This window comes from Oryx dammah, unplaced genomic scaffold (genome assembly GCF_014754425.2).
Source record: "Oryx dammah isolate SB20612 unplaced genomic scaffold, SCBI_Odam_1.1 HiC_scaffold_15, whole genome shotgun sequence".
NCBI classification, from domain to species: Eukaryota; Metazoa; Chordata; class Mammalia; order Artiodactyla; family Bovidae; genus Oryx; species Oryx dammah.
In genome coordinates this window covers 38,395,109-38,407,681 of record NW_024070199.1, presented here as the reverse complement: position 1 = coordinate 38,407,681, position 12,573 = coordinate 38,395,109, and the positions used below count along the sequence as shown (strand labels likewise).

The following is a 12,573-nucleotide window of genomic DNA, read 5'->3' as shown; positions in this document are numbered from 1 at the left end:
CCCTTTATCTTTACTGGTTCCTTTGAATCCTTTGTGTGCCTATGGGGCTTCCTGGTGGTTCAGCAGAAAGAATCCGCCTGCAGATCAGGAGACACAGGTTCGATCCCTGGGTTGGGGAGATACTCCCGGAGGAGAGCATGGCAACCCACTCCAGTACTGTTGCCTGGAAAATCCCATGGACAGAGGAGCCTGGTGGGCTATAGTCCGTGGGGTTGCAAGAGGTTGGACACGAAGTGACTCAGCACACGTGCCTATGAGGTGGGCACCATTCTTGGTTTTAGATTCTAAGAGGCTAAATAGGCCTGAGTTTGTGTAGCTAGTTTGAAACAGGACCAGGATTCAAGGTCATGTCAGTGTCTAAAGTAAGTCACACCAATGGCTTTAACTGTGCCCCCGTGCCAAGCAGGGGTCAGGGGTGCACTGTATGTCTCCACCAGGCACCATGCTGACCCCACAGCCCCTCCTGCTGCCCCCCCTGGGGCTGTCTGTGATGGCTCTGGAGACGGGGGGCCAACCTAACCATGGTTTGTTTCTATTCTGCTGATCCTTAAGAGAGTATGGTGATTTGTCTTCCTTTTGGTGACACACCTGCCCATTTGATTTCTGAAGAATCTGTGAGTTCTTTTAGTCTAGTGCTGAGAAAAGCACACCCGTCTGGGGTGGTGTGTGCACCGGAAGGACAGACTGCGGGTCCCAGTGGAGTTGGCCCACCTGCACAGAACCTGCCTTTGGGCCTCAGGTGGGAGGAGATGGGGGCTGAGCTCGGAGCCTCAGGGCATCAGTGGGCCCACTTGTTCACACGCTTGGATGAAGGTCCTTCAGAGGAAGCACAGCTTTTCTGCTTCAGTGTGGTTTATTGGCTGGCTTTTCCACACTGGCTCAGTTCGTGTGCAGGAGACCTTTCACGGGGAGTCTCAAAACCAAATTAGCATCACCAGTTAAAGGCTGTGTTGCCACCCAGGGAAAAGTCTTATTAAAGCTCAGAGTTAACTGGAGGCCGAGCCCGGTGACCCTAGGACTGCCCCCTCCCCAAGGAGGGAGAACGCACTGACACCCACCCTGGGCCTGCAGTTTCTGCAGTGGAGGATCTGTAGGCTGGCTGAGGAGACCCTGCTGAATGCAGAGGACAGGTCTTGAGAGCCAGAGGGAGGGGAGGATGGCAGAAGGCAGGAGTGACAGTGGCTGCTGGGGAAAGCAGTGAGAGAGGCCCTGAGGCCCATGGAGGCCTTCACACACCCTGACTCTCCAAGACCTCCAAGATGGCACGCAGAATGGCCGCGGCTGCCACTGCCCCGGGGTCTGGCTGATCCAGGCGTGCGGAGCTGATGTAACTGGCTCTTCCAGCTCCAGCTTCCATGTTCTTGGTGGCCTCGGCTGCGGCTTCTGCACTCTGAGGGGTGGGGGTGTGGGAGCAGGTTCAAAGAGGAGCCGTCAGGCTTCCTTCCTGCCATGGACCCTGGGGTCCCAGCTTTGCCAGGACCCTCTGCACAGTCACCAGGGTGGAGAGGTCACTGCCCACCCACCACTAGCAGGGACAAGGGGACACCATTTGCTGAGGGCCTGCTATGTCCCAGACCTAGTGCTGGGACCCTATGTATCTCTCTAGTCCCCAGCCACCCTCTGAGATGGGTATTCTCCATTGTCAGAGGAGGAAAGCAAAATACAGAAAGGATATGAACTTGTTCAAGGTAGCACGGAGATGGGAGCCTGGTGGTTCTGAGTCTGTCTCCCTGGGTGGCTGGGCCCAGCCTCACTCACCTTGACAGCCTTGGTCAGAATCTGGAGCAGATTGGCCCCTGGGCTCCTCCAGGCTTGGAGCTCCTGTCCTGCTGCCCACAGAGAATCCAGCTGGACAGGGGGAGGAGAGAGAGGGGCTGAGGATAGGCCCTGCCACTAAGACTGGCATTCAGGGCTTCTACGCTCAAAAGGGGGAAGGCCTGGGCCAGATACACACCATAGTCCTGTCACCTGGGGCAGCCTTTCCGTACCTGGCAGGGAAGAGAACTAGTGAGGCTCACTGCAGGCAATCACCACTCTGGGGGTGGGTGACATCAACCACCACCCCCAGCCCACTCCCGGTCTGGGGCCCTGGGCCCTGGCTCACTTCTGCATGGCCTCCAGGCCAGCATCCATGGCAGCAGACCAGGCCGGGAGGTCAGTCTTGGCCTTGAGTGGCTGGGCCGCTGCAGTCAGGAACAGGCCGTAGAGCTGAGGAGGACCAGGATGCTGAGCACGGTATTGGCCTGGGGCCTCGGCCAACCCAGAACCCCTCTGTGTCAGCCTTCCACCCCTGGGGGCTGCTGGCACTCACCGCCCCTGAGGAGCCTCCCATCTTCTCCAGTAGCAGGAAGGACAATTTGGAGAGTAGCTGGGCAGGGCTGGCCGGGGGTGGGCCCTCCTTTAGCCACCCCTGAATAGCTGTAGGCAGATAGAGATGGCAAGGAATTCAGAGACCTTCCCTCCTGTCTGCCTGGACCCCAACCAAGTACCCAGGCCTCACTGCCAGGCGGGAGGAATGGGCACTAGGAGAGGCTGAGGGAAGCAACATGAAGAGACTCCCCGGCCCCCTCTCTGTCCTGCTGCATCTGGAGAGGGGCGGGGACAGGTCACCGATGGCGACCTTGGTGGTCACTGAGCAGGCAATGATGCTTCCTCGCTTCCCTCTTTTTCGTCTTTTACTGATTTACCTTGTTAATGGTCTTTCTTTCCTACCAGAACATAAGCCACAAGAGCAGTGATTTTAATGTTTTTCTAGCTATTGTATCCATAGAGTTGAGGGCAGCACCTGACCCATGGTGAGCACTAAGTATATTTTTCTTGATTGAACAAGATAATCGCTGGATAATTCAGAACTTTTGCCTCATCTAGGTAAGCTGAGAAAGAGTAAGGGCATGAGTTTCCCTTTAGGATAATCTAAAGTTATTATTTGGGCTTCCCTTGTGGTTGGCTCAGCTGGTAGAGAATCCACCTGCAGTGTTGGAGACCTCAGTTCAATCTCTGGATCTGGAAGATCCCCTGGAAAAGGGAAAGCCTACCCACTGCAGTATTCTGGACCGGAGAATTCCATGGACTATATAGTCCATAGGGTCGCAAAGAGTCAGACATGACTGAGTGACTTTCAAAGTTATTATTCACTGTGAAAGATTTGCAGTGCTAGAAGTATCTCTTTATGAAAACAGGTGAAAAGCATGCTAAGTTTGTGACGACCTCTTTTGGCAAAGTAACAGTTGCCAGCCCCATGTTAGTACTCCAAATGCTTTTGAAGTCATTCTGACTCATGAAATGCCGCCATCTCCACGTGACTGTGCCGTACCACCCATCTCCTGCCCCAGGGGGGTCCTGGCACCAACCTCTGGCTGCACGGCTGTGGGTGGAGCCACAGTCCCCATCACCGGCAGCGCGGTCGAGGGCATTCAGACGCTCCTCCAGGCCCAGGAGGGTGGTGCACACCCGCTCCAGCACAAGTACCATCTGCTTCGAGGCTGCACCTGCAAGGGGAAGACAGCAGGAGAGAGGCTCTTCTCACAACTGAATGTGACCAGAGTGCAGGTGTGGGCGCCAGGGCCCCTGCACGCCCCTCTGCACACACTGCAGCCTTTAGGCCTCAGGCCAAATGCCTGGGCCACCTCCCCCAAGAGCATGGCCCCTACCTGCTGCAGTAGTGGAGTCAGGGGCTGCCAGGGGCTCCGTGGGGGCGGCCCGGCTCCGCTTCCGCCCAGTCACCCAGACCTTGGCCATGCTGGGCCAGGCTGAGGCAGTGGTTTCAGCATCTGGGGACAGCAGGATGACTCTTCTCAGAGACGGGTCGGCTGGCCACGGATCAAGTAGGGCCTGGACTCCCCACCTGGTGGCCTGGTTCCCTCCACTGCAGTAAGTGGGTAATGAGTGCTGACTGTGTACATGGGAAATTAGGGCCCCTGGGGGAGGAGCCTAATTCCAACTCCTCCACAGCCAAGTGAGAGTTGGGGAAGGCTGGGGAAGTCAGGAAGGGCCTCTCCACAGGGTCCTAACTGTCATGGTCAGCCCTGATGGAGTTGGCTCCTTCCAGCTCCAGGGAGCCCTGGTTTGACTGACCCCAGCTTTCAGGTCTCACCTATCAGTTTCAGGAGAGGCTCATCCACCAGCAGGAGGGTGAGAGAAATGCCAGGCATCTCCAGAGCTGACATGAAGGTGCCCACTAGGGCACGGGCGATCTTCACCCCGCGGCCCTCTGCAGTACCAGAGCATGAGAGTGTGAGGAAGAAGGGAAGTGCTTCTGGGCAGTTTCCCCCAGAGCATAAGAGAAAGAAACAGAGTAAGAGAAAAACAAGGACTTTGGGAGCTGGGGCCCTGAGGTCAGCAGGGAGCCGGTCAGATTTCCTCGAGGCTTCCTTTAAAGATACCCTGAATGACCACATGCCCTGGAGGCGTCCCTTCTATGGGGGCAGATGAGTAACGACAGGTCTCAGTTACTGGGTTCTTCTTACCAGGTCCCATGTCCTTGCTAAGTGTGTTAAATCTCATATGGCTATCCACTCCAGTATTCTTGCCTGGGAAATCCCATGGACAGAGGAGGCCGTGGGGTTGCAAAAATGTCGGACAAACTGAGCGACTAAACAACAACAATCCTCATGACAACCTTTAAGGCAGCTACTATTACCATCCTCTTTTTACAGACCAGGCAACAGGCTCAAGGCTCCTGGCAAGTAGGTGGCAGAGAGCCATCTAAGTCGGGCTTGACTGATTGCACAGCCCGTGCTCCGGACCATCATTGCAAGGCTCCATCTCAGGTGCCTTTCTTACATCCAGCTTCAAAGGGCTGGCAGGAGGAAGCTCGGGGGTCAGGAGGTCCGATTCCAGTGTGGGGCTCACCCAGAGAGCGGACGGCGGCGTCGGCTATGATGCCCAGTTCCAGAAATGACAGGCCACCCAGGTTGTTGACCATCAGCACTACTGAGGAGCCTGTGGGTGGACACGACACCCAGGTGACTCTGGGCCCCATTTCCAGCGGGGAGGCAAGGTGGGCAGACAGTGTGACAGTCCCTCACCGGGCTGCACAGGCACGTGGGACGCGTTGGAGGAGCTCATCATGTGGTCCAGCATGAGCGCCACGATCTCCTCGGCAGGCGCCATCTGTCATGGGGAGCCGGGAGTGAGCTGTGTCGGGGGCCCTGGTCTCAGGGCAGCCTGCGCTGGGGAGGCCACCTACCTTTATCCGGTGCACGCCAGCCTCCCCATGGATCCCTGTGGACAGACACAAGCACTGCTGACCCGCTTGGAGCCTGGGGATTCGCTCAGCTTGTTCTGCTCTAGCATTTTCTAAGTGGTCCACACTAGGCTAGGCATGTGTATCTGGGGAGTGTGGGGTTGGGGGACATAGAATAGTGAAACATACACAGTCTCTGCTCTCTGGGAGCTACAGCTTGGTGGTGGAGAGAGCCAGAGCTTTACTTAACTTCCAACTAGTGAAGTAGCCTAATTAGAGGCAGTCAGAGTCCACATGAGGCCTCTGCCGGTAACTCTGGAAGCACAGGGGAGGAAGAGGGGAAGTTCTGTAGCTGGGGTGGCCCCAGAACTGCCCTTGAAAGAAGGGCTGCATCTTGGCAGGGTCGTGGGTACCAGAGAACGGTGGGAGCACGGGCAAGGAGGTGCATGGGACACGAAGCCCTGGGTGCGGAGGGCAATGGCTGGTAGAAATCAGGTAGGTTGGGCCAGAGCGGCCTCATGGGCCCAATTAAAAAACTTCAGAGCCCCTAGGCGATGGCTCCATGTGAGCACACAGGACCCAGTAGATGGCTCCCAGGGCAGAAAATGCTGGAAAAACCCAGGGAGCCCAAGGGGTCACAAGCTTACCCAGGCCCAGCTCCACCTCATCAGCTGAAAGCTCAAAAGTGGGTTTGGAACCAGGGACGCTGCAGGAGGACAAGCTCACTCCCAGGGTTCCTACGAGAAATGAGGTATGAAGGGGATGACTGCTCTGTTCCTCGCATCAGGCGTCAGCTGGGCAGCAGCAAGCTTGGAAGTCTCTTCACTGATACAGGCTGCCGGTCTCTTCATCTCAGTGATGGAAGAGAAGCCCTGCTCAGGCACCCAAAGCTGCTGTTCCCAGGAAACCCTCCCACAGCCCCTGGGAGGCCTCCTGTGCTGCTTCGGGGAACCTGCTCCCGGTCCAAGGTGGGCCTCGACCTCCCCTGCCCTTCCCAAGCCCTGAGCTGGCACTCACCCATGGCCTTGGCGACCACGCTCACCCGATCTGTGATCTCCTCCAGTCCCACACCTGCCTCGGCCAGAGCACCTGCCACCTGTGCCCGCAGAGACAGGCCCCCAATGGGGAAGGGTTCACTGTACCACTTGTGGGCAGAAGACAGGCTGGGGCTGAGCTTCTAGCTGGAAACAGGGAACCTCTTCGTCTTGCCGCATCAACCTGGCCCGCCGTATTTAGGGCAACTGCCAGGACTCTAAGAATCCCAGAGCCAGAGGAACTTTACAAATGGAGAAACGGACCCAGAGAGGGGAAGTGGCTTGTCCAATGTCACACAGCCAGTTGGTGGCTAGTTTCCCAACTCTTGGTCTAGAGTCCTTTCTCCATGACATATGTATTGTGGCTCACTTTGGCCACCCACCCACTTCTTGCCAAGCATCTAGTATGTGCTGAAAAGGGGCAAAGGTGTCTAAATCATAGTCCCTACCTTGGAGGAACTCGGTCTGGGGAGGGGTTGGAGAAACAGACAGCACAGACTGAACATTTCATGTGAGGTGACGAATCTGATGATGGAGTTCGCGATAGTGGTTATGGGAACGCTGAAGGCAGGGGGTCCTAGCCTGCTTGGCGTGGTGAGAGGGCAAGCCTCCGAGAAGGACAGACAGCAGGTGTGGGCCTCTACAGAATAGCAGGAGTTAGCCAGACTAAAGGGGGGTTGGACAGTGGAAGGATTTTCAAGGCCAAAGATTCAGCATCAGCAAAGCCCCAAAGGTGAGCCACAGCCCAGTAGAACAGGGCACCGGTGTTCATAGAGGATGAGGAGACCACAGAACGATGGGAGAGGAACTTGAAAGCCAGGTAGGAGGGGCAAGAGCGCGGTGGGCACTTGACCGGAAAGCCTGTGCTGACCCTAGGAACCCTGGGTATGCTTTCTGTAGCTGAACAGCCTGGTCAGAGACACATTGTTAAAAGACACCTCTGGGGTGGTATGGGGAAGAGACTGGGGCAGGGGCGGGCAGGAAGCAGGCAGAGGAGCCAGGTGAGAAGGCAGCGGCAGCCACCTGGGTGCAAGCAGGCAAGACCAAAGCAAGGCTAAGACAGGAAGGGCAGGGCTTGGAGGAGGAGGTAGGTTTTGAGGCCCTGGGGAGTAGGGCCACAGGATGGGGTGATGGAAGGTCGGGTAAGGGGAGGGTAAGGAAGGGGCTGGGAGGATGAAAGCCTGTACCTGGGCTGCGCTAGTTATGGGGATTGGGGTGCCTTCCTGGATCAGGGAGCACTGGGGAAGCAGTGGCTTCCTGGGGGGCGGGACAGATGGCTGGAAAAGTCTGGCGCTGGGTGCAGCCTGGGAACCAAGGGCTAGGGTCCCAGGAGGGGACCCTCACCTTGTGTATGAGCACTGTGCCACAGAGCCCACGCCGGCCCGCCTTCTTCAGGACGGTGAAGGCACTGTCATCCCCGACGACCACCATCTCCACAGGGATGCCCTCCGCCCGGGCCTGCTCCCGGGCCAGGCCGAAGTTGAGCCGGTCCCCAGTGTAGTTCTTCACGATGAGGAGGGTCCCCACTGCGGGAACAGCCAGCAGGGCCCCATCAGAGCCTGCCCTCCCCACAGCAGCCCCTCCTGCAGGCCAGGCTTACCTGTGCCCGCCTGGGCCACGGCCCTGATAGCTGCCAGGATGCTGCCCACTGCCGGGGAGGTGAACACAGCTCCTGCGATGACCCCCGTCAGCATCCCCTTCCCTATGAAACCTGTGATGGAGAGAGGTGGGGAGAGGATGCTGGGTGGGGACCTGTGCCTGCAGGCCCTGGGGCTCAGGGCTTCATGCCCTGGTGAGTCCTATTGTGTGCCTGCTGCAGAAGAGCACCTGGGTCACGCTCCACAGATCTTTCATCTCCTTGGAGAGGTCTTCCTCAATCTCCCAACTGAACAGTCACTCACTCCATCCCTAGCTATTCGCTGCTCCTTTATCCTGCTCTCCTGCCCTCCCTACCTCACTTAGAAGCTCTGAAATGATCTCTTTCATTTGTGTGTTTATCTGGTTTCTGTCTTCCCAGAGGAGAACAGAAGCTCCATGAGGGCAGGTACCTCGTCTGTCTAGGTCACTTTTGCGACCCTGGTGGCCAGACAGTGCCAAGCACAGGTGCTCAGGAATGTTTGCTGAATGGATGGATGAATTCGCTAGAGAGACAGGAAAGATACAGAGGATACAAAAGCCTGGTCCCTATTCCTCCTCATCCCTCACCCCCATCCCTGAGCTCTCAGGGAAAGTCCATATGCCTGGCACTAAACAGGAAACAAGCCAGGACAGTCCACTTTGAATGTGAAAATTCAGGCTGGGAATTCAGAAGAGGGATATGGCTCTAGGTTGGAAGAGTCAGGAAGGCTTCGTGGAGGAGGAGACGGCAGGTCAGCTGGGCCTGGCAGGCAGGGAGGATTTGTGAAATCACTGACACTCAGAGCTGGAAAGGCCTGAGAGATCATTTGGCCCAACCTTGTGCTTTTACAGACATAGAGACTGAGGCACAGCGAGGCCAGGCCCGGCTCCAGATCACAGCTCAAGGAAGCGGGGAGCCAGAGCCAACACCAGGCTTCCAACTCTCAGCCAGGCTCCATCCTGAACCTCCTAATGGCACCAAAGATCTCCCAGCAGCCCCCGTCCACTCTGCCCAGTGCCCACCCCCCACCTCTGCTCAGGGTGCTCACCAGCATGGGCAGGCTCATGGCCGGAGCCCCCACCTGACAGTAGGGCCACGCGGCCCTTGAGACTGTCCAGGTCAGAACGGAGGGCCACGCGGTGGCCCTGCAGGAGCTGTAGGCTGGGGTTGCAGGCCACCAGGCCGGCAAGAGCGTCGTCGGCACAGCCTGCCACTGAGTTCACTAGCTTCTTGGAGGTCTGTGGGAGAGAAGCAGGAGGAGGTTCTGGGTGTAGCTGGCAGGGACACACCCGTGTCCTACCCAGCCACACTGCTGTGACCAAGACCCCTAGCCCACACCTGCCCAGGAACTCCAGGGAACAGTGGTTCCTTGAATTAGGCATCATTTTATCTGGTGGATGTTTCTATGACTTAGTAATTTGTGCCTCTTTCTTCAGTGCCTAACCTGTGGCTTAAATTTATCCTGAAAAACGGCTTTGATACAGAGAAAATGGGGGCACTGGAGTCCTCAGTACAAAAAAATAACGGGCTCAACAGTTGGGGCTCCTGTCCCAGGGGTGGGGGCCAGACAGGTCCCACACCCATCTGCTTCCTCAGCAAAACAGGGATTTAATGAACTACAGGATATGCCCCCTATACAGTAAAAACTGAATAAAAGGGAGCTAGTCCCTTCTACTGCCAGCTCTGAAAAGCCAGAGCTGGCTGAAAGGGCTGCATGAGGCTCATGCCTTTGTCCCAAACAGTGAAACTGGTGCCCAATTAGAATCGGAGAGGGCCGGGCTCCCAGCGCCCCCTGGTGGCCTGAGGGCAGCCTGCAGCGGAGCCTTCTCCCAAGTCCAGCGGAACTTGGTTCTTTCATGCAAACTCTGGCCTTTTCTGGGTCGGGGGTGGTCCAGGGCAGTGAGCCAGACCTCATTCTAGATCTGAGTCTAAGCGTTTTCAAGCACATCTCATTCAACCTTCCAACAACCCTATGGAGTAAAATTAGCCCAGTGAGGAAACAGGCAGAATTATATGACTTTGCCCAAGGTCACAAAGCCAGCAAGTGTCCAGGTCAGCTTGGCTCCAAAGCTAGTTCCATTTTGGCTTTATCATGCTGCTTTCCCCAGGGGCTGAAGGGAGGCTAAGAGTGGCAGACGTTCTGCCCGAGTGAAGGCATGGGCTTGTGGCTCCCAGAGCCTGCCAGGGACTAGAATATGTGCAATGAAGTTGAGGGTGGGTCTGAATTCCAAGCCCAAGCTCCAACGCCACCACCCTCTGAGAATGGATCCCCTTGCCATCCCTGACAGTCCGCCCTGCCTGGGATTTGCAACCATTCCCAAACCAGAGCCAGTGGAGAGGTCAGGGGCCAGTGCCATCTGTGGCTCCCAGTGGCCTGAGGGGATGGAAGAAGAAAGGAAAGTTGCCTCCCACAGGCAAATGTGGGAGGCCCCTGGACCCTGGTCTGGTCAACACCCCATCAACTAATCTGCAGATGAGGAAAAAGGCTCAGAGAGGTCATGTTTCGGTAAAATGTCACACAGCTGGTTAGTAGTAGGCTGAAACTTGAACCCAGGTCTGCCCAGGCATGAGTTTGAGCACAATCTGTGACACAGTGAAGGGCAGGGAAGCCTGGTATGTTGCAGTTTGTGGGGTCACAAAGAGTTGGACACGACTAAGAGATTTCACAACAACTGCCCAGGGCTGTTTTGCTTCAGATCAGTTCTAGAATGAGGTTGCGGCATGCCGAGGGGCATATTGAGCCTCCTGCACTGTAGATCCCACAAGCCCACACATGCCCAAGGCTCAGGAAGACACAACAGGTCCTTCTTTTAGACTCCTGTGTCTGGTAGTGTCTGTTACAGAGTAGGTAGCTGTTAACGTTCTAAACGCATGACCCAGACCAGGGCCATGTGGGCCTTGGAGGGACTCAGAGGCTGCAGCCACAGACTGGGCTGGGCCTAGCTGGGAAATGAAGGGAAGTCAGGCCTTGAGACAGGATAACTCTCTCTGTTAAGCTCAGGAGGCAGCAACATCTCTTGGTCAGGGAGTGAGGAACTGCAACATGCCCAGGGCTGACACACCTACTGCCCCAAGCCCACAGTGCCCTTCCTCTGCCCTGGCCCTCACAGGACTCACCATGATGGGGAGGCTCTGAAGGAAGTTTGCCTCACACAGTCTCACTGAGCTTCTGGCAGATGGGCAATCCTGTGGGTGCAATCAGGTCTGAGCACAGTGAAGATGGCAAGCAGAATCTGCAAGAGGTGGGTAACAACATGAACTGCTGAAGACACTTGCAGCCTACTGGCACAGTCATGCTTCCAGCACCCTGGTAATTAGGGAGCTTCCCCAGACTTTGATCTAAGTCCAAACTCGAGAATGTGAGCTGGGGATGGAGAAGAGTTTGGGACTGACCAAGGTTCACATTCTGCGCCTGGCTGCCAGAACACTGAGAGATCCATGCTGGGCACGTCTGCCTTATGCTCAGGAGTGGTGCCCACCTTATCACCAAGGAGCAAAGTTACCCACAGAGTAACTTCATCTATTACACGCGCACACAGGCAGTGAATATGTTCCTAAAGATCTTCACAGACTTGCTCTTGTCAGTGTTGGCACCTCACCAGGAAGGAGATGGCTGAGTCTATGGCTCTATTTTCCTTCTGGGAAACCGACCCAGCAAGCTCTGTGATGTGTCCAAGGCCATTCCAACAACAGCCAGGATTCAAACCTATGTTCAGCTTCTCTACAAAACCTGTGTTCTTTCCACTGATAAATTCAGTGCCTCCAAAGTCAAGGCTGAAAGTCCTGGGTGTGGGAAATCACATATGTAAATCACAAAGACCTTTTAGCTCCTTTTGGTTCAGCCAGGTTCAGAGGTGTCTTGAGCTCAAGGCACCTTTCTGCAATGGAAAGAATCCCCACCAGCCTCAGCACCTAGCTCTGCCTCTGATTTCCTAGGGGATTCTGGGTAAACCAATTTGCCTGAGCCTTAGCTTCCTCATTTGTAAAATGGGGGCAGCTTCCTCTACAGCCTTCTGGCAGGTGCTCCAAGCCACGTGGTTCTCCTTCTACTCCTTGCAGAGCCTGTCTGATGTGGAGTGGCTTGCAAGCTGCAGGGCTAACTGACTGCTTTCCTGGGTCACTAAGGTTCTCACCAGGGAAATTCTGGTTTCGTGTTTGAGGTCTGAGTTTGCACAGACCATGGGGGCACCAACTCTGCTGGAGAAGTGGTCTGGTGGGACCTTGAAACACAAAGTTTCAAACACAAACAAGTTCAAAGGAGAGAAGGGACAGTCTAAGTGCCTCCCCCAGACGTCCGCCAGGTGAGATGGAGTGACTAGTCATTCTAGGATCAGGCAGGGCTGGGTTTAGAGATACTGGGAAGGCTAGGGAGAGGGAGGTACGAACCTCGGTTCTAGTCTGGGAGGTGCACAAATTGATGTCACCTTCCTCCCCTCTCTGGGCCGCTGTAGTATCTTCTGGTTCCAAAATAGGGAACAGCCTCGAGGGCTCCTGGAGCTAAGCAGGGGGTGTGGACCGGGTCTGGGGAAGGGCGAGGGGAGCGGACTACGGATGAGGTCTGCGGGTCAGCTCCAGGGAAAAAGGAGGAGTCGGCGAACCTCTGCGACCCGCGCTCGTCCGGGTCAGCCTTTCCAGGAACCACCACCCGTACGGAAAGACTCGCGACGGGGCGCCCTCATCCGGGTACTCCAAGCTCCGAGCGTAGAGAATGGGCGGGGCCTCAGGAGGCGGGGCCT

General features: G+C 56.2%; 1 protein-coding gene across 2 annotated transcripts; it reads right to left on the bottom strand.

Annotated features, from left to right (window-relative positions):
* Positions 1-834: 834 nt before the first annotated feature.
* On the bottom strand, positions 835-12,547 carry TKFC (triokinase and FMN cyclase). 2 transcript variants are annotated; one of them, XM_040255955.1, is made up of 18 exons: positions 12,436-12,547; positions 10,955-11,070; positions 8,886-9,075; positions 7,820-7,930; positions 7,564-7,745; positions 6,203-6,281; positions 5,833-5,922; positions 5,189-5,223; positions 5,028-5,112; positions 4,852-4,941; positions 4,094-4,210; positions 3,651-3,770; positions 3,351-3,488; positions 2,312-2,418; positions 2,105-2,208; positions 1,955-1,988; positions 1,759-1,848; positions 835-1,390 (listed from the first exon to the last, which is right to left on the bottom strand). In XM_040255955.1, exons 2-18 carry the CDS (start codon positions 10,955-10,957, stop codon positions 1,229-1,231), a joined length of 1,737 nt encoding a protein of 578 aa, XP_040111889.1. In that variant the 5' UTR covers positions 10,958-11,070; positions 12,436-12,547; the 3' UTR covers positions 835-1,228. The 2 variants fall into 2 exon arrangements, with proteins under 2 accessions (XP_040111889.1, XP_040111887.1); XM_040255953.1 differs by having other exon boundaries at positions 12,224-12,544.
* Between the last annotated feature and the right edge of the window lie 26 nt (positions 12,548-12,573).